The sequence below is a fragment of the Carcharodon carcharias genome, chromosome 12 (assembly GCF_017639515.1).
Source record: "Carcharodon carcharias isolate sCarCar2 chromosome 12, sCarCar2.pri, whole genome shotgun sequence".
Classification (NCBI taxonomy): Eukaryota; Metazoa; Chordata; class Chondrichthyes; order Lamniformes; family Lamnidae; genus Carcharodon; species Carcharodon carcharias.
The window spans coordinates 147734298-147755137 of NC_054478.1; the positions used below are offsets into that span (position 1 = coordinate 147734298).

Below are 20840 nucleotides of genomic sequence, written 5' to 3' on the forward strand. Positions count from 1 at the left end.
GATAAATGCAGTTTGGGTCCCAGCAAGAAATTGCAGCACAGCTTTAAAAAATAACGTTGCATTGTTAAATAGGCTGAAGAATGGAACAGAGAACGAGGAGTAAACGGAAGCATTTCAAAGGAAATAGAAGTGAAGCCTATAGGTTCGATGTAATTAATCGAGGAGAGTGTGTTTGTCAGCGGGTCAGTGCTGAGGGAGTGCTGCACTGTCAGAGGGTCAGTACTGAGGGAGTGCTGCACTGTCAGAGGGTCGATACTGAGGGAGTGCTGCACTGCTGGAGTGTCAGTACTGAGAGTGAACTGCATTGTCGGAGATGGAAGACTGTAAGGGGGCTGCATTGCTGGATGGACACTGGCCGGGGAGCACCACACTGTCGGAGAGGCAGTACTGCGTGTGTATCAGCTGTAGTCCTGGGAGATGTTGGCGTAATGGTGATGTCACTGGACTGGTCACCCTAAGGTCCAGACTAATGCCTGGGGGTTTGTGTTCAAACCCCGCCATGGTAGCTGGTGTAATTTAGATTCAATTAATAAATCTGGTCTATAAATCTAGTTGTGGTAATGGTGACCATGACAACTATCACTGATTGTCATAAAAACCCATCTGGTTCACTAATGCCCTTTAGAGAGGGAAATCTGGCCTACATGTGACTCCCGATCCCCATCAATGTGATTGATTCTGGAATGGCTGAGCCAAGCCAGTTCGTTTAAGGGCAGTTAGGGATGGGTAATGAAATATTGGCCTGGCCAAGGGCACCTACATCCCGTGAAAGAATGAAGGGAAAATGTACTGGCCTTGGGGCAGTGCTATATTGTCAGAGGTAATGAAGGCATTTGTGGGATCTTGCTGTGCCTGATTGTTCCAGTTTAGTGGCTGCATTTCTGAAATGCCTCACTGGCTTGACAGTGTTGTGATTGTATAAGGCGCTATGGAACCCCAATGCTCTCTTTTTATCTTGCTCTGCCAGGCCCCCAGGATAAATAATTTTAAACTCATCTCTGCTGGGTCCGGTTGGTTCTGCTTTTTACTGGGCAGAGATTGCCTAGCGCACACCTTGCCTATCGGGGCCCCGAGGGTACAGGCAGGAGGCTTGGTGGCCAGTGTTAGGCCCAAGTTAGAATGGGTTGTAGGGCAATGGGGCGGGGGTGGGGGGCGGGGTAGTGAACTGGGCACTCAGGACCTCTCCTGGGCAGGGGGGATGTAAATCTCTTCAAACCAGCTGGAGGGGCAGAATTGTACCTTTGATATTAATAGTGTTGCGTTTTGGTCATGTGTTTTGTGATGGTTTTACTGAGAGGGTTTCTGACAGGCCGGGATTGCAATGGAAATAGGGGTGAAACCTGGGGCCTCATTACAATATTTAAATAACTGACCCGTCTCCCGGGAGCCAATCGGCCGCCTGCCTGGGTTAAAGCTGGGAGTGGGTTGGGCTGGGTTTCGAGTTTGCAATTTTTAACATTTTCACATCCCACCCGCCCAAACCCTTTCCCGAGATCAAAGCCACTTTCTGTCTCCGGCCTTTGTCTTTCACAGGTTCCACATTAACATGTTTGTTCTCAGAGCGGCTAGCGAGCTTCTCTGTGACTGAGAAATAACTCGAGCTGCAGCTGCTATGTTTGCTTTTCTCGTTGTTCAGCACCTGAACCCGGCCTTTTGCCATGTCTGATCCCTCTATATTGTCACGGTGCCAGATTACAGCCCTGAACTACTCACGGGACATAGTGGCCTCACGGACACGTGTGTTTTTTGAAAAGACATACAAGCAAAGACACTGAGAAAAAGATGGCTGGGAATATAATGTAACCACTTCCTGAAAAATTCCTACTTGACCGGCTAGTCCCGCGAGAACATGGAAAGTCGCACCTAAAAAGGTGTCAAGACCTACGTCAGACAGAGGCACTTGAAAGGAAGGGAAGAAATGCAAAAGACTGAACTTTAATCTCCCGTGGTTGTGGTTGACAATGGAGACTGATTGCCACATCTCGGGAGCCATCCAAAACCATCCCCCGTGGAGTTGTACCTCAGAATGTGGAAATGATCTGACTTGAAAGAAAATGGACTCTGGGCAAAAGGCATGTTTGTTTTTTCCATTCCAGGAATGCACAAGGAAATGTGTTAAAAAAGCTAGCTGCAGACTTGATCTCTGTATGTTAGTATGCTTGTGTGCTGTGAGAGTGACAGCAAAAGGAGATCAACTAGGCACTCCTGCGGCTTATAGGCAAAGGTGCTGTCTCTCTCTCTATTGTTGGAGGCAAGTCAGCAGAAGCCACAATCAAAATGGAAACAGGATGGTTACTTCAGCCAACTTGCAGGACCGAGCGTCTCCAAACCAACGACTAAACTGCCAAAGTCAACTCTACCAGAATCAGCCAACTTAATGGCCACAACGTTTCAGCATCAATGCCTCACGGACAAGCCAAAGACTGATTTGTATATCTTTTAAAACTTTTATTTGGACTCAACCTTGTATTTCTGAACTCCATGCATGCACGTTACATTTTTATTACTTTTCCTCTGATTTTTAAATAATTAATAAATGTACTCGTTCTTTGACTCAAGGAAGCCTGGTTAAATTGGCTCCTTCTAAAACATAAATACACTTGGACTGGGGAAAGATACCTTCAGGGAGGGGATCCCTTTTAAATTAACGCTGTTCCAGCCAATGGAGCACTCCCTCAGTACTGACCCACCAACAGTGCAGCACTCCCTCAGTACTGACCCTCCCACAGCGCAGCACTCCCTCAGTACTGACCCTCTGACAGTGCAGCACTCCCTCAGCATTGACCCTCTGACAGTGCAGCACTCCTGCAGTACTGACCCTCTGACAGTGCAACACCCCCTCAGCACTGACCCTCTGACAGTGCAGCACTCCCTCAGCATTGACCCTCTGACAGTGCAGCACCCCCTCAGCACTGACCCTCTGACAGTGCAGCACCCCCTCAGCATTGACCCTCTGACAGTGCAGCACTTCCTCAGTACTGACCCTCTGACAGTGCAGCATTCCCTCAGCACTGACCCTCTGATAGTGCAGCGCTCCCTCAGTACTGACCCTCTGACAGTGCAGCACCCCTTCAGCACTGACCCTCTGACAGTGCAGCACTCCCTCAGTACTGACCCTCTGACAGTGCAGCACCCCCTCAGCATTGACCCTCTGACAGTGCAGCACTTCCTCAGTACTGACCCTCTGACAGTGCAGCATTCCCTCAGCACTGACCCTCTGATAGTGCAGCGCTCCCTCAGTACTGACCCTCTGACAGTGCAGCACCCCCTCAGCACTGACCCTCTGACAGTGCAGCACTCCCTCAGTACTGACCCTCTGACAGTGCAGCATTCCCTCAGCACTGACCCTCTGATAGTGCAGCGCTCCCTCAGTACTGACCCTCTGACAGTGCATCGTTCCAGCTGTTCTACTGCCTCCTAGTGTCAGGCTAGATCATGTGTTCAGGTCTCTGGTGGGGCTGGAACTTTGCACTTTCTATCCCAGAGGTGATGGTGCTGCCAACTGAGGCCAGGCTCCTTGTTAAAACATTTTTACTCTCACCCTTCACTTCTTATTGTGTCTTTTGTTCCTTTGCCGATCTCTTTGACGTTTTATTGGTTTTTGAGAAGTTTAAAAGGCCAGAAGAGAAAGGTCGGAATATTGACTGGTGCTGGCTGAAAGGATTTCTCATGCATACTCGGACTCTCTGGTAATAATCACGTCTGCTTCCAGGATTGTCCCCTTAATCCAGTGTAGGAAAGCACATTGACAGCCGTACATAGAATGGGGAGTCAATGGCATATTGGTATTGTCACTGGGCTAATATTCCAGAGAACCAGGGTAATGCTCTGGTGCATTGGGTTCAAATCAAATCCAGCCATGGTAGATGGTGAAATTTTAATTCAATAAAAAATTTGGAATTAAATGTTTAATGCCCATGAAACCATTGTCGATTGTTATAAAAAACCCATCTGGGTCACTAATGTCCCTTTAGGGAAGGAAATCTGCTGTCCTTACCCGGTCTGGCCAACATGTGACTCCAGACCCACAGCGATGTGATTGACTCTTAAATGCCAGATTTCTGGCCTTTGGCTGACTTTCCCCAGGTTTCTGAGCGACTGTCACAGCTGATCGTACCATTCGAACAGCCAGTTTTATTCCACCATTGGAATGGTTCCCCAAAGTTCTTCTCTGAAGAGGACTGGAAGGCAAGTCATCGCAGGAGAGTTCGAGAGGCTGCCTGGATTCTGATTGGTGGAACGAGGTGGAGGGCTGCCTATTCTGGCCATCGGGAGGAAGCTGGGGGCCGGGGCGGGGGGGTGCTAGATTGAGGCCCAGGCTTCATGTAAATAGAACTGGACCATTGGCTGACAGGAAGCAGCATCTGGGTGGAGATAGTTGAATTCAGACCAGTTCAATATTAGGTGGGCTAGAGGATGGGCAGTTGCTTGGAGTGAGAGGGTTGCTATCATTGTGGGTGGGGGCTGCAGTGGTGTAATGGCTGCCTTCTTGGTGACCTTGATGGTAGCTGAGCAAGCATTTTCTGGCGAACCTTTGGCTTTAACCAGCGAGAAATGTGGCCAGAGAGTATGGTAAGCATGCTCCGATCAATCCCCCCACCTAAAACGGCAGGTAGGATTAGCATTTTAATCCCGGTGCCCCAAGGAAGAGGATATTCTCTGTCAAACCAATGCTCAACAGATGAAGTGACTCTGGCTCAAGGTTTTTGTGTCTCAGTGAATGAACAGTTCACCATCTAAATCTCAATTATGTAAACAACACCAAACCATTGACATTCCAGCGCTCCACTCAAGCCAAGGGTGAAAATGGGCCAAGGGGGAGAGGCAATACAAAAGGTGATTTATAACAGAAACAATGTGATTCTTCCACAACAGCTGGTCTATTTAAACACTCCAATCCTGTCCAAGTGCTGTCTATCATTTACAACACTCACTGAATGAGATCATTTGTGGCATATGAGAAAAGCCAATTTGCAAGGAAAGTATTCCGGCTTCAGGAAATGGTGAAACTGTGAAGCACAGGGATCGAATGCAGAAAGTCCCTTCACTCTGAGTGAAGAGGAAGTTTCAACAAAGAGGAGAGAAAGCTTAAAGGCAATGAGAATAATTAAAATATGAACCCAGCTGATGCCCCTGTCACTTGCACGTCGGTGAGTTAATTCTGTAGTCAGAAAGGTTAACAACCGAATTGTTACATTTGGAGAAGAGAACATCTGGGCTACAATGGAAGAAACTTTAATCATATTCCAGCCCACTTGGCAGCAACTTCCCCTGCCCAGGATCACCAAACACAGCAAATATGAGTCAGTGTTTGAATGTGGTGGAGCTGCAGGATATAAAGCCTGAACTCTGCAAGGAAAAGGCAGAGCAAGAGAGAGAAGCAGCTCCTTCACTCTGAGAAAGCAGCCAGCTACTCCCACAAGAGGCAGAATGAAATCCTTCCTCCTCACCATAGCTGCTGTACAGATCCTCCACTGCTCAGGTAGGTACTGGAGGGAGAGGGACACCTCATAAAGCAGCCAGTTATTGGCACTGAGATTCACTCACTGGGATCTTACCCCTGTGGAAAAAGAATTCACTGAACGATCCATCACAAGGTACCCCAGCTGCACACAATTTATTGAGTTGGAAAGTGAACACTGACGGGACTTTACAGGAGTGCTTAATACAGCTTTCCTTTCTCTCCCTGCAGGAGTACCAAACCCTGAGGACGCTCTCCGAGCAGCAGTTATGAAGCTGAACGAAATAAGTGAGATCAGTCATCTTTGCCGCACAATCAGCAGCACAGTGACGGATGTAAGTGTGTCCTGGTCTCAGAGTGTTTCACTGTCTAAAGTCTACCAGAATGTTAGTGAGTGCAGTTAGACAGGGATTATTAAACAGGGGCAGAATATTCGATTGCACTCACACTGATGGGTGGGGGGGGGGGGGGTGTCACAATTTAAATCCTAATTCAGCGTTCGATTTTAGAGGGAGGGAGATATAGAATTAGAGCAGCTGTTGAGGTGAGATTTGAATTTCTTCCAAGAGTTATTTTTGAGTAATCACAACAGAATTCCAGCCCTTTTCACGTTTGGGAAATGAAAACGGGGGTAACTATTGAAGAGGGGGTTTGAGCTCCTCCCTCCCCACCCCTCCCTTTCGCCATCTTCCCTGGGGAGGCCCAGCTCCCCTCAGGCAGGTGCCAATGCAAACAGGCCGGGGCAGGATGTTGTCTCTGGACCCCCACAAACCGCCCCCACCCCCACCCCCTCCCCACCCAACCCCGGGGTAGGGAGTGGGCACCAAGTGGCCGAGCAGGAGGAAGGGGGCTGTGTGAAAAGATACTTTGCCTGGGCTGGAAGAGCCTCTTGGGTTCTCAATGCTCCACAGGAATATTGGGGAACCCTCACTACCCCAGGCCTGCCCCTCCCTTACACAATCCTCCCCATGAACAATACGGGGTCCCTAGCCCCATCAAACCCCCCCACAATCAAAACCCACCACCACTCAAACAACCCCACCTCAAACCCCCAACCACTCAAACAACCCCACTTCAAACCCCCAACCACTCAAACACCCCCACCTCAAACCCCCCACCACTCAAACACCCCCACTTCAAACCCCCAACCACTCAAACACCCCCACCTCAAACCCCCCACCACTCAAACACCCCCACCTCAAACCCCCCACCACCCAAACACCCCCACCTCAAACCCCCCACCACCCAAACACCCCCACCTCAAACCCCCCACCACTCAAACACCCCCACCTCAAACCCCCCACCACACAAACACCCCCACCTCAAACCCCCCACCACACAAACACCCCCACCTCAAACCCCCCACCACTCAAACAACCCCACTTCAAACCCCCAACCACTCAAACACCCCCACCTCAAACCCCCCACCACTCAAACAGCCCCACTTCAAACCCCCAACCACTCAAACACCCCCACCTCAAACCCCCCACCACTCAAACACCCCCACCTCAAACCCCCCACCACCCAAACACCCCCACCTCAAACCCCCCACCACCCAAACACCCCCACCTCAAACCCCCCACCACTCAAACACCCCCACCTCAAACCCCCCACCACACAAACACCCCCACCTCAAACCCCCCACCACACAAACACCCCCACCTCAAACCCCCCACCACCCAAACACCCCCACCTCAAACCCCCCACCACCCAAACACCCCCACCTCAAACCCCCCACCACTCAAACACCCCCACCTCAAACCCCCCACCACACAAACACCCCCACCTCAAACCCCCCACCACACAAACACCCCCACCTCAAACCCCCCACCAATCAAACACCCCCACCTCAAACCCCCCACCACCCAAACACCCCCACCTCAAACCCCCCACCACACAAACACCCCCACCTCAAACCCCCCACCACTCAAACACCCCCACCTCAAACCCCCCACCACCCAAACACCCCCACCTCAAACCCCCCACCACCCAAACACCCCCACCTCAAACTCCCCACCACTCAAACACCCCCACCTCAAACGCCCCCATGCAAACACCCCCACCTCAAACCCCCCACCATTCAAACACCCCCACCTCAAACCCCCCACCACTCAAACACCCCCACCTCAAACCCCCCACCACCCAAACACCCCCACCTCAAACCCCCCACCACCCAAACACCCCCACCTCAAACCCCCCACCACTCAAACACCCCCACCTCAAACCCCTCCATGCAAACACCCCCACCTCAAACCCCCCACCATTCAAACACCCCCACCTCAAACCCCCCACCACTCAAACACCCCCACCTCAAACCCCCCACCACTCAAACACCCCCACCTCAAACCCCGCACCACTCAAACACCCCCACCTCAAACCCCCCACCACTCAAACACCCCCACCTCAAACCCCCCACCACCCAAACACCCCCACCTCAAACCCCCCACCACTCAAACACCCCCACCTCAAACCCCCCACCACTCAAACACCCCCACCTCAAACCCCCCCATGCAAACACCCCCACCTCAAACCCCCCACCATTCAAACACCCCCACCTCAAACCCCCCACCACTCAAACAGCCCCACCTCAAACCCCCCACCACTCAAACAACCCCACCTCAAACCCCCCACCACTCAAACACCCTACCTCAAACTCCCCACCACTCAAACACCCCCACCTCAACCCCCCCCATGCAAACACCCCCACCTCAAACCCCCCACCACACAAACATCCCCACCTCAAACCCCCCACCACTCAAACTCCCCCACCTCAAACCCCCCACCACTCAAACACCCCCAACTCAAACCCCCCACCACTCAAACACCCCCAACTCAAACCCCCCACCACTCAAACACCCCCACCTCAAACCCCCCACCACACAAACACCCCCACCTCAAACCCCCCACCACTCAAACACCCCCACCTCAAACCCCCCACCACTCAAACACCCCCACCTCAAACCTCCCACCACTCAAACACCCCCACCTCAAATCCCGCACCACTCAAACACCCCCACCTCAAACCCCCCCATGCAAACACCCCCACCTCAAACCCCCCACCACTCAAACACCCCCACCTCAAACCCCCCACCACTCAAACATCCCCACCTCAAACCCCCAAACACTCAAACACCCCCACCTCAAACCCCCCACCACTCAAACACCCCCAACTCAAACCCCCCACCACTCAAACACCCCCAACTCATACCCCCCACCACTCAAACACCCCCACCTCAAACCCCCCCATGCAAACACCCCCACCTCAAACCCCCACCACTCAAACACCTCCACCTCAAACCCCCAACACTCAAACACCCCCACGTCAAACCCCCCACCACTCAAACACCCCCACCTCAAACCCCCCACCACCCAAACACCCCCACCTCAAAGCCCCCACCACTGAAACACCCCCACCTCAAACCCCCACCCCACTCAAACACCCCCACCTCAAACCTCCCCCACTCAAACACCCCCACCTCAAACCCCCACCCCACTCAAACACCCCCACCTCAAACCCCCACTACTCAAACACCCCCACCTCAAACCCCCACCCCACTCAAACACCCCCACCTCAAACCCCCCACCACTCAAACACCCCCACCTCAAACCCCCCACCATTCAAACACCCCCACCTCAAACCCCCCCACCTCAAACCCCCCCCACGCAAATCCACCCACTCAAACCCCCCTCACTCAAACACCCCCCTCAAACCTCCCCAGCCTCTCAAACGCCCCCCACCCACTCAACGCCCCCACCCTCTCAAACCCCCGCACCTACTCAAACCCCCCCCACCCATTCAAACTCCCCCCACCCACTCAAACTCCCCCCACCCACTCAAACTCCCCCCACCCACTCAAAGCCCCCCACATCCTCTCAAAACCCCCTCCACCCACTCAAAGCCCCCACCCACCCACTCAAACACCTCACCCACCCACTCAAAGCCCCCCTCCCCATCACCCTCCCTACCCTCTCAAACCCCCCCTCATTCAAACCCCCCACCCTCTCAAACTCCCGCACCCAATCAAACACACCCCCGCCCACTCAAACCCCCCCCACCCACTCAAACAGACCCTCCCGATGTGTCAAACCCCCGCCTAACCAAGCAAAACCCAAACCGTTAAAAAGGTTAATGGAATGCTATTCTTTTTTATGAGAGGAATTGAACATAAAAGTAAGGATGTGATGCTTCAGTTATACAGGACATTGGTGAGACTGCATCTCGAATACTGTGTGCCGTTTTGGTCTCTTTATTTAAAGAAGGATGTAAATGCATTGGAGACGGTTCAGAGGAGGTTTACTAGATTGATACCTTGAATGAGGAAAGGTTGGACAGACTGGGCTTGTTTCCACTGGAGTTTAGAAGAGTGAGGGGTGATTTGATTGAAGTTTACAAGATCCTGAACGGCCTTGACAAGGTGGATGTGTGAAGGATGTTTCCTCTTGTGGGTGAGTCCAGAACTAGGGGGCACTGTTTTAAAATTAGGGGTCGCCCTTTTAGGACAGAGATGAGGGGAATTTTTTCTCTCAGAGTGTTGTGTGACTTTGGAACTCTCTGCCTCAGAAGGTGGTGGAAGCGGGGACATTGGATATTTTTAAGGAGGAGGTAGAGAGATTCTTGTTCGGCAAGAGAATCGAGGGTTCTCGGGGTCAGATGGGAATGTAGAACTCGAAACACAAGAAGATCAGCCATGATCTTATTGAATGGTGGAGCAGGCTCGAGGGGCTGAATGGTCTACTCCTGTTCCTATTTCTTATGTTCTTACCCCATCAAACACTCCCATCCCATCACATCAAGTCAACCAATAACACGCACCTCCCTGAGTGCGGTCCCCCATCACCCCACCCCACATGATGACCCCCCCTTTCCTGCCACCCCCTCCATCACCACAGATTGAGCTCGCTGCTGACTGGATGGGCCCCTGGATGTTCTGGAGCAGTGGCAGACTCCCTGGATGAATGGGTGCTGCAGCCCAACAGACGTCCCAACAGACAGCCCACCAGACGTCCCAACAGACAGCCCAACAGACAGCCCAAGAGACAGCCCAACAGATGTCCCAACAAACAGCCCAATAGACGTCCCAACAGACAGCCCAACAGACAGCCCAAGAGACAGCCCAACAGACGTCTCAACAGACAGCCCAACAGACAGCCCAGCAGATGTCCCAACAGATGTCCCAAGAGACAGCCCAGCAGACGTCCCAACAGACGTCCCAAGAGACAGCCCAACAGACGTCCCAACAGACAGCCCAACAAATGTCCCAACAGACAGCCCAGCACACAGCCCAACAGACAGCCCAGCACACAGCCCAAGATGCTGCTCTCTGATCATTCACGGTCAGCCAATTTATTGGTCTGATTAATCTGCAATTCAGTTCTCATCATATATGGTTTGTAACAGTCATTTATGCAATACACTTGGGTTGCAGTCACACATGGGCCTAGGAGCAGAAAACCTGTCCAAATTGCAGAACTGAACCCTGATCAGAGATTTGAGCAGGGTGAAAGATTCTCGATTTGTTGATGTCTGCCATGGTAGTTTTGTGAGGACACCACAATTTCACACAGTGCAAGTCCAGCAGGATATTGACAAGGTGCTAATGTATCCGGTCTCATGATAGGCAGCCAGTTATTCAGGAAGCAGGACATTTTCCCTTTTATATAGCTGCGTGTCATGAAGCTATTAGTGTATATAATGTTATGGGAAAATATTTTTCTTTCAAAATAGAGGTTTAGTCTGTGTGTGTGTGTGTGTGTGTGTGTGTGTGTGTGTGTGTGTCATAATTGGATTAAAGCCAGCTAGACTGTGTGCTTTGATGTGGACTAGTTTTAGAGATGTGAGAGAGGTTGAGTGTATTTGTATTTTGTTGAATAGAGCATTCAAGAAGGGGAGTGAAATCTGGCACCTAGCTAGCAGAGACCAAGCAATATGTTTATATTAATAATAAAATTGGTACTATGAAAGGGGTTTTATTGTTAGAAGAGGCTGGTGACACAATGAGAATTTACATTCAATGAGCTGTGCTCGGTATAAGGATGGCAGTTTTCGGGTTTACAGAGCAGAGGCAATGTAAGATCAATAGGCAGCTGCAAACCTCCAATTGGTTCCACAGTGAAAGGAACCTCATTCTGAATTTGTCAGATGAAAATGCTTTGCCTGGTGTTTGGTTAAGTCTATGGGTAGCTGTTGCTTAATGGAGATTAGTTTGGGAATGTGTTATAAGTTATGATAGTAGTAATTTGTAACTCTGTGTATGTATTTAATGTGTTGTAACTTAATAAAATGTTTCATTCAGCTTAATATAAAACCCTTTGAGAACTGCTGGTCTGATTCCTGAATTTAGAGTTGCATCTCAAACATACCACTTAAAATTATAGGTTATGACAGTTGTTTAAAGTTCCCCTCTGGAATTTTTAAATAACTCCACCGTTACTAAAAGCCTGTCTCATAATACTCATAAACATGACAGGGCTGATATATCTCATTAGCACAGCCAAGAGCACTGCTTGAGGGCTTCCCATTGACATCCATTTCTTCGTCCAGCTTTCTCCCACAGGAAAGTTCTCCTACAACGTGGACTTAGCATTTTCTGTCAAAGAAACCGTCTGCTCCAAAAATTCTGGGCTTGAGTTCGATGATTCCAGCTGCAGTTTCCGGCCTGTAAAGATCGCGGTGAGTACCGGCTTCACGAGAACTGTCCCGGCCTTCATTTCTTCACCGATGCTGCAAGGCACTACTGACTTACTGTCCAACTGACTCCAAGTACTGGCAAGCGCTGTTTCTGAATGCAAGCTCCATTTACCAGCTGTGTGTTTATTTTAAACCGGGGAGTCATATGGACTCACCGTGTAAGGTCAGCAATGTATTTTCTTCATTACGGAGCGAATGAATAGTCTCATTCACTCTGGGGACTTGTCGTACCAGACAGACTTACTACAGTAACAGGTCTAGCCATTCAGCTTTCACGTGAAGTTGAGCTGGCTTTTCTGGGCGTTGTGAAGAGGTGGGATTCAGAGCTTCACGCGTGTTGACCTCCTGCATGATTTCTGTTGATCCAAAGTGGTGGGGGAGAGTGGATGAAGGGACATCTTCAAATAATCTGTCACCATTGGGTGTGCTGGTGAGGTAGAATAACGTTCCTTTCAGAAATAACTCAAACAAGTCAATGAGGTCTTTTCAATGTAAGTCTCAGGGTTAAAGGTCCTGTGCCTTGCTCCAACCTTCTCAAGGGTAATTAGGGATGGACAATAAATGCTGGCCCAGCCAGCGAAGCCCACATCCTTTTGAGAAAGGATTTGAGGTTGTTAAGTGCATTGAACAATTCTTATGTATTTGACACTGTTCGATTTCCCATGTTTGAACCCTGCAAACTGTCCACAACGCTGCTGGAAATCATAGCGCATTCCTTCTACCTGGTAGAATAGGAGCATCAATTCATATCAGTGGGTGTGGAGCAATATCGAGGGGTCACGGTGTCCTGGGTAGCATGAATCTCCTTTTTGTGCTCAGTGCTGCAGTTCTTTTGGGAAAATCTCCAATTTTGTTTCAAGGTTAATACTTATACTCTTTTTTTTGGCATTGTGAAAGCGGAACGTGTAATTGAAGAGCACTGGAGGCCTGAGTTACTTAACCCTTTCACGACTGGGCAGCTGTGCCCTGCCTGCTGCTGGTGGGGTTCCATTCTGCCCTGGGACTCCGGCTAACAGTGAGTACTGAGGTCAGGGAGGAGGCTGAGTGGCAGACAGAGCTCAGGGGGCATTGGCAGGTCATGTAATGGGCCGACGCTGTAAATGTACCCCAGAGCGCCCCCAACACCTACCAGGTCGCCTTTGGACATCTTCCTTCCGTCGATTCTCGAGTGGAATCGGGAGTTGGCGGAGGTGAAAACTGAGTGAGAGAAAGTCCCAGTCCCTCCAACTCGCCGCTTCCCCAGCTCGCCCCACTACCCTCCCAAAGCACCCACCCACACTTGCCCATGTGCTGGTGATGGGGGGCTGGAAGGAGTTAAGATGTTTTTGGCAGCAAACAGTCGGTTCGGTTGGTTATGGAGTGGTACCGGCGGGGTGGGGGGGGGGGGGTGGGCAGAAGAGCACACCACGTGTCGCCAACTCGCCGGTGCCCATGTCTGCCAACCGCCACCCCTCCCACCTTCCAAACTCTTCAGTGCACACCGGAATTATACTGCCGGCTCCAAGGCCTGGCAATTGCCCAGGGTCAGGGCTGCCTCTGTGCGGCAAAAGAGAGCCCCACGTTACCATGGACACAAAGGCTGAAATGAAATAGCGCCCCCCCACCACCACCGCCCCCCCCACACCCCCCACCCTCCAGGGGTGGGCTGGGCGGTGCCAGCTTGGGAGGCTGCCATGCAATGGGGGCGGGGGAGGTGAGCTGCGGGGAACCCATTGCCTCCCCGATTTTCCCCAATGAAGTCTGGGCCCAGGGAAGATTGAGGGAGGTCCTCACGTGACCGGTTAAGGGTCACTAAAGGGCCTCAGTTCTGCCATCGCTGGCATTTGACCAGCGGTGGGTTGGGAGGGGGGTTGGGCACACCATGAGGGCAGGCCGTTAGGTATACCCTGGTAGGTGCGAGGTTAGGCACCCCAAGGAGGGACCCCTCCCCCCCCCCAACCCCCGGCATCATGTGCCACCCTCCCCTCCCTGCCCTCCAAACTGACACCCCCCCACCCCCTCCCTCACTGGCCCCCACACCCCCCCTGGGTTTCGGGCCACCCGTAGCTGCCCCACCCCCCTACCTCCCAGGCCCCCCTGCCATGCCAGCAGTTTCCATCACCACTGCCAGTGGCGTTGCCAGTGCTGGAGGGCGGCCAGCCTCTCTGATTGGGTGGCAGCTCCCGGAGGCGGGGCATGCGCTCTGCAGGAGCTGGGACCCCCCTCCCCCGATGCCAGCTGGGTACCCGATTGGCTGGTTATCGTGCCGGGTGGCCAGGGTGTGTCTGGGGTGGTGTTGGGGCAGGTCCACTGTGGGCGACCATCAAGTCTAGCCCTAGCAAACTGAAGATAACAAACGAGAAAAGGCCGACTGCCTCATTCAGTCTGTCCCACACAACCGTTTCCTAGCTCCACCAAAACTGATTCTACATCTTGATCCTTCAATCTAAGATCCTCTTTTACTAATGTACTGACCTCGCCCCTTATTAACAGCGCTACCCCACCTCCTTTCCCTTATTGCCTATCCTTCCTAAATGGTGAAATATCCTTGAATATTCAGATCAATCAATCACACTGCTCTGTCAGAGCAACACACAGGGCCGAATGGCCTCTTCCTTTGCTGCGTTTATCACAAAATAGAGACCCCTCCAGCTCAGCTGATGCCCATCGTCTGGGAGAGTCAAAGAGCCAGGCAAAACGCTCAGGCCAATTAGCAGGAGGGGGACTGGAATCCTTCTCCCTGCATCCCAGTTTCTCAATCGTGGGGAACTTATCCTCAAGATTTCACCCTCATTGACCTCCTCCATCGGAGACCAGGCCCAGCTCCCGTGGCCTGTTCTCGGGGCTGTATCTGAGGAACCCGCCAGGCAGTCGGGGTCATTTTCCAATGTCCAGTCCAAGCCGAGGGCAGCAGGGTGCCAACTCTGAATCCGACTGGCGAAGGTGTGGTGACAGAGAGGACGTGGGGGAAGGATCGCACCCAGAATTAAAAGCAAAATCCCGCAGGGGCTGGAAACCTGAAACAAAAACAAACAAAAAAACGCTGGAAAACCTCAACAGGTCTGACAGCATCTGTGGAGAGATATACAACTCCGTGTGACTCTTCTTCAGAATGAAAGAGAGGTAGAAATGTGGTGTAATATGTACTGCTTAAGCGGGGAGGGACAGGTGAAGCTGGAGAGAGGGCAAGAGATAGGGGGAGGCGTAGGAGAGATCTTGTCTCCAAGGTTGAAGTTGATGTCATAGACAAAAGGTCGAAGGGGTGTTGATGGTGGTGCTGCTGCAGTTCTATGAGTTGCTCATTCGAGGAGCCGGTGCAGACGTGATGGGCTGAATGGCCTCCCTCTGCGTTGTGACGATGCGGTGATTCTGGGCAGCAGCACCCGGAGAGATTTCAGGATGGGACGGTGCCCTTCCCTAATGCTGGCCTCTGTTTCCACAGGAGACAGCTTCCTGCAGGAGTCGAGTGAAGTACTTAGCGGGCGAGGTGTTGGACGTTGATGTGGAATGTCACGGCTTCAAAAGGGCCAAGGACAGCGGCGACTTGCCGGAGAAGCTGAGGAACGACCGGGAAGCGTTCCGAGGAGCGAAAGATCAAAGAGATGTTACTCAAGGAGGGAAAGTTCATGGCAAACCCACCAAAGTGGGAAAAGGTCACAGGAAACATCCGGAAAGGTTCACCATTCACGGCCGGTCGTCGGAATTGATCAACAGCAGTGAAGAGGTGATCTCCCCGGCTTCTGCAGCTTTTCATCAGGCGATCGTGGCCTGTTCTTTCTCTAGTTCTCGCGTCACGGTGATGACTGTAAGACACCCCCACCTCCCTCCCACGCTCCCTATCTCCCCCCCCCTCCCCCCTCTCTGGTCTAAAGGTTCTTGTCTCTACTCTTGACGTTGATGGCACACAACAGTTTGGGATAATGTTTCATTCAGTGTGAAACACCTTCATTAAATCTCTCAGCAGTGGTACAAGCTCACGGTGACAGTGGCTGTTTAGGAATCCCACAAGCATGTCCATCTCAGGTGGTCAGTCCTGTGACAGATCTCCCAGCACAGCCTCCGGGTGACTGACCAGGCCATTTTACCCATTGCAGTAACAATGCCCTTGAGGGCTGTGTCTTTATACCCCTTCCTGACCTGGACCCATGACACATAAGGCAGTACCTTCAACCGGACAGGCCGATTGGGTATTAATCCCACTCTGGCTATCTGGGACCACCCCGACATGGTCATATCTCGCCCTCAGCAGGGGTGGGGGTAATTCCAGCTGCACACTAACAAGGGATACGATCACAGTGTCTTGGGGCAGGAAGAAGGTCTTTCACACACTCCCGGGTGGTCATTGTCTCGTTCAGTTTCTGTAGGCAAAGTGTCGGTGGCAAATCACCAATCCGGGACCTGCCCTGGTGTGTATGTGCGTGAGTGTGTGTGTGTTCTGTGTGAGTATGTGTGTGCATGTATATGTGTGTGAGTGTGTGTGTGTGTCTGTGTGAGTATGTGTGTGCATGTATATGTGTGTGAGTGTGTGTTTGTGGATCTGTGTGTATGTGAGTATGTATGTTTGTGTGAGGGTGTGTGTGCATGTGTATGTGTGTGTACAAGTGTGAGTGTGTGTTTGCGTATGTGTGTTTGTCTGTGTAAGTGTGTGTGTTTGAGTGTGAGTGTGTGTATCTGTCTAAATGTGAATGTGTCTGTGTGAGTGAGTGTGTGTGTTTGTGTGTGTGTTTATGTGTGTGTGCATGTGTGTCTGAGCATGAGCGTGTGTCTGTGTATGTGTGTGTGAGTGTTTGTATGAGTGTTTGTATGAGTGTGTGTGTGTGAGTGTATGAGCATGTGTGTGTGTGTATGTGTCTGTGTGGCTGAGTGTGTCTATGTGTGTTTGTGTGAATGTGTGTGTGTCAGTGTGTGTCTGTGTGCCTGTGTGTGTGTGACAGTGTATGTGTGTCAGTGTGTGTGTGTTTTGTGTCTGTGTGTGTGTGTTTCTGTGTGTCTGAGTATGCCTGTGTGTCTGAGTATGTGTGTGTGTCTGAGTGTATATGAGTGATGAGTGTTTATGTGTTTGTGTGTGACTGTATGCGTGTGTGTGTGAGTATGTGTGTGTGTGAGTGCGTGTGTGTCCGTGTCAGTGTGTGTATGTGACTGCGTGTGTGTGTCTGTGTGTCAATGTGTGTGTGTGTGTCAGTGTGCATGTGTGTGTTTCTGTGTGTCTGAGTGTGTGTGTGTGTCAGTGTGTGTATGTGTGTGTGTGTGTAAGTGTGTGTGTCTGCGTGTGTGTGTGTGTGTGTGCCTATATGTGTGTGTCTGTGTGTGTGTGTGTGTGTGTATGTGTGCCTGTATGTGTGTGTGTGTGTGTGTGTGTGTGTGTGTGTGCCTGTATGTGTGTGTGTGTGTGTGTGTGTTTAGTTAACAATGTCTTTATTTTTACAAAGTTCAATATGAGACTCAGTGATGTCTTTAGTCAAAACACGTCTCCGTAGCTCCACCTTCTTCCCACCAGGAGCCAAGCTGTGCCCACAACCCTCCACCACAACCAGCTTACATTCATTAGTATGAAAGAAATGAAAGCACAGTTACATATCAACACAATATAATTCGAGTGATGCATAAGCTTACACCACATGTAAGAAGGGGTAGGAAGGAATGTTACATTTCAGGGCAAGTGAGGTCCAGATCCAATCCTCCCACTTATTCCACAATCTTTGCCAGTAATCCCCTCTGTGATGCCTTGCCGAAGGTGTTCCTGAAGTTTATGTAGGGTCACCTCCACTGCATTCCCCCCTCTAACACGTGTGTTAGCTCCTCGAGGGATTCGATGAGATTTATCAGGCATGACTGTCCCTGTTGTGAAATGCCTGCTGTTTCTAACTCTTTCTCTCTATCTGTGGGGAGGTGCTAACAGCTCCATGATGGCTGCAACATGTTTTTCTTGATGTCAGTGTTGGGGTGACTCAGTGCTGTGACTTTATCCCTCGCGGGGTGTATTTTCCAGTGTTACTGAAGGGTTGTTGAGCTGAGCTCAGATTAAGTTGTGCTGGTTTCTCCTGGGGTCCAGTGGGATAATGTTCTGAAACCTGCAGTGGTGAATATACCACCAGCTCCCCACATCTCTCCCGCTGCTTTGGAACTGACTCTCATGAGGAAGCCTGTTTCAATTGGGAGCCTAATTATAATATACCAATCAGGAGCCACCATCTACTTTTTAAAGCTCTAATAGGCAGAACAGTTGCCTCACACTCTGCTCCGATTGGTAATGGGCTGAGGTTAACCTAACCAGAGGATGTTAAAGGGCTGCTGCAGCCACACTGAGTGATCCCCCTAGGCTGACAATGGCATTCACCACCTGACGCCAGTCTATTCATAATGCATCCCCCTCCTCCTCCTCTCCCCTCTCCCCTCCTCGTCTGACCTTCCAGCTCTGTTCCAGAGGAATCATCCACTTCCACCCCACCCGCCCTCCTCTTGCCCCTGTTTGGTGAGCAGTGTGAGAATCACAGAATGTTAACGGCACAGAAGGAGGCCATTCAGCCCATTGTGTCGGCACCGGCGCTCCAAATGAGCATCATGAGCTAGAGCCATCGCCCTGTCTTTTCACTGTACCCCTGCACATTGTTTCTATTCAAATAATCATCTAATGCCTTGATTGAACCTGCCTCCCCCACATTTCCAGGCAGTGCATTCCAGACCCCAACCATGTCACATATGCTTCTTTTGCAAATCTGTGTCCTCTCGTTCTTGACTGATGTTCCAGATCATTAACTGAATTCCAATTCTGCCGGCTGGCATGGTGAGATTTGAACCCATGTCTCTGGGGCAAAGCTGAGCCTCTCGGATTGCACATTCAGTGACATCACACTAGGCCACCACCTCTGCTAATATCTCATCCTGTGGCTCAGTTCCATAGCTCATTTTCTAATACTCCTGTGAAGCACCATGGGATGGTTCATTGTGTTAAAAGGTGCTATGTAGAGGTAAGCTGTTGTTGTACTGAACAGGGTCCATTCACCTCAACACCGAGCCACACAGTATCGTATTGGAAATTTAAGAAATTATATCATTTCCATGTGCTATCATTTATTATTTTATCTTTGGTTAGGAGGTAATTGTGAAGTTTGTGAACACTGGTTCCCTGTGCTAAATATTTATATCTTAACACCACAATGCAGGCACATATGACCTCGGAAGAGTCATCAGTGGAGAGGTCTTTAAAGGTGAGTATAAACTGGGACTGTGTGTCCGAGAGTTGCCTCTTGACCATCGACAACAATTAAACATTGACCACAGATTGAACTCAGTCCATCTGAAAATGACCGACTGTTGATTCTGTTCATTCTAGGAACACAATGATGATTCAAGAGGCCGACACTAACCATGAATGAAACTTCTGAAAGACCGAGCTTGGTGTGAACACAAGAAAACCTCATTCTGATTCAAGAAGACATGATCAATTGTACTTTACTTGATCATATATAAGGGCAGCATGTAATGACAATAAATGATCTCTGTACTTTGTAGACACGCTTTTCTCTGTTTTGTCTTAAATGGTCACATGATGAGTAACAAAGTAACATCCTCAAAGTTGTTGGTACTTTTCACTTCACTGGGATTCTTGTGGGGAGAGTGAGTAGCCTGCCTACCACCTACTCACAACAGGTTTCTTCAGTACTACATTTGTTGCTGGGCCCAGGGTCTCTAGCTGTGAAAAACAGCAGTGGGGAGAAGGACAATTGAGGCGGCTCTTCACCCCTGATTTCCCCAGTATGGAGGTTGCTGCCTGTATCAGGCAGGGAGCAACTTGATGGGGAAGAGCTGTTTGAGATGAGGGCCATGGACAACGGATTATGACATAATCTCATCTTATTTTAAGTGTTTCCTCTGAATTTGGAATTAGTTCCCAGAGATCCTAATTGTACAAAGTAGACATGCCCCCCACAAAAATAAGAGTGGTACTGCCAAATCTAGACCCCCCTGGTTGTCTGGAGGAATACAGGAGAAGATCAAACAGAAAAAGAAAGCGTACGATAGGCACAAAGAACTAAGCACTGCAGATAGCCTAGACAAATAAAGGAAGTGCAGGGACGAAGTAAAAAAGGAAATAAGGAATTCAAAGAGAGGGCATGAAAAAAGATTAGCAAGTAAAGTTAAAGATAACCCAAAGATGTTTTACCAATACATTAATGCTAAAAGGTCAGTTTAGGAAAAAGTGGGACCTATCAGAGATGAAGATGGAAACTTGTGTGTAGATGCAGAGGCTGTGGGAAGGGTTTTGAATGAATATTTTGTCTCCGTGTTTACAAAGGAAAGGGAGGATGTAGATATAGTAGTCCAGGAGGAACACTGCGAGATATTGGACATGATAACCATAAAGAGAGAGGAAGTACTCGAAGGGTTGAAATCCTTGAAAGTTGATAAGTCACCAGGGCCAGATGGATTGTTTCCGAGGCTGCTGAAGGGAGTCAGGGAGGAGATAGCAGATGCTCTGAGGATGATTTTCCAATCTTCACTAGATACAGAGGAGGTACTGGAGGACTGGAGAAATGCAAACGTGGTTCCATTGTTTAAAAAGGGATCAAAGGAAATGCCAAACAATTACAGGCTAATTAGTCCTACATCGGCGGTGAGCAAATTAGTAGAATCAATCCTGAGAGATAGGATTAACTGTCATGTGGAAAGGCATGGACTAGTCAGGGATGGTCAGCATGGATTTGTTAAAGG

General features: G+C 50.4%; 1 protein-coding gene across 1 annotated transcript; it reads left to right on the top strand.

The window, feature by feature from the left end:
• Nucleotides 1–5326: 5326 nt before the first annotated feature.
• On the top strand, nucleotides 5327–19639 carry LOC121285175 (secreted phosphoprotein 24-like). Its single transcript, XM_041201425.1, has 6 exons — nucleotides 5327–5482; nucleotides 5693–5796; nucleotides 12003–12131; nucleotides 15571–15852; nucleotides 19292–19336; nucleotides 19462–19639. Exons 1-6 carry the CDS (start codon nucleotides 5431–5433, stop codon nucleotides 19492–19494), a joined length of 645 nt encoding a protein of 214 aa, XP_041057359.1. The 5' UTR covers nucleotides 5327–5430; the 3' UTR covers nucleotides 19495–19639.
• The last annotated feature ends 1201 nt before the right edge of the window (nucleotides 19640–20840 follow it).

What these genes read in the sequence shown, in the direction of transcription:
- LOC121285175 (XM_041201425.1), top strand. Translation starts at nt 5,431, where the DNA reads ATGAAATCCTTCCTCCTCACCATAGCTGCTGTACAGATCCTCCACTGC. An exon ending in ACAGATCCTCCACTGCTCAG is followed by an intron (nt 5,483 to 5,692) that starts GTAGGTACTGGA and finishes CTCTCCCTGCAG; the next exon opens with GAGTACCAAACCCTGAGGAC. An exon ending in CAGTGGAGAGGTCTTTAAAG is followed by an intron (nt 19,337 to 19,461) that starts GTGAGTATAAAC and finishes TGTTCATTCTAG; the next exon opens with GAACACAATGATGATTCAAG.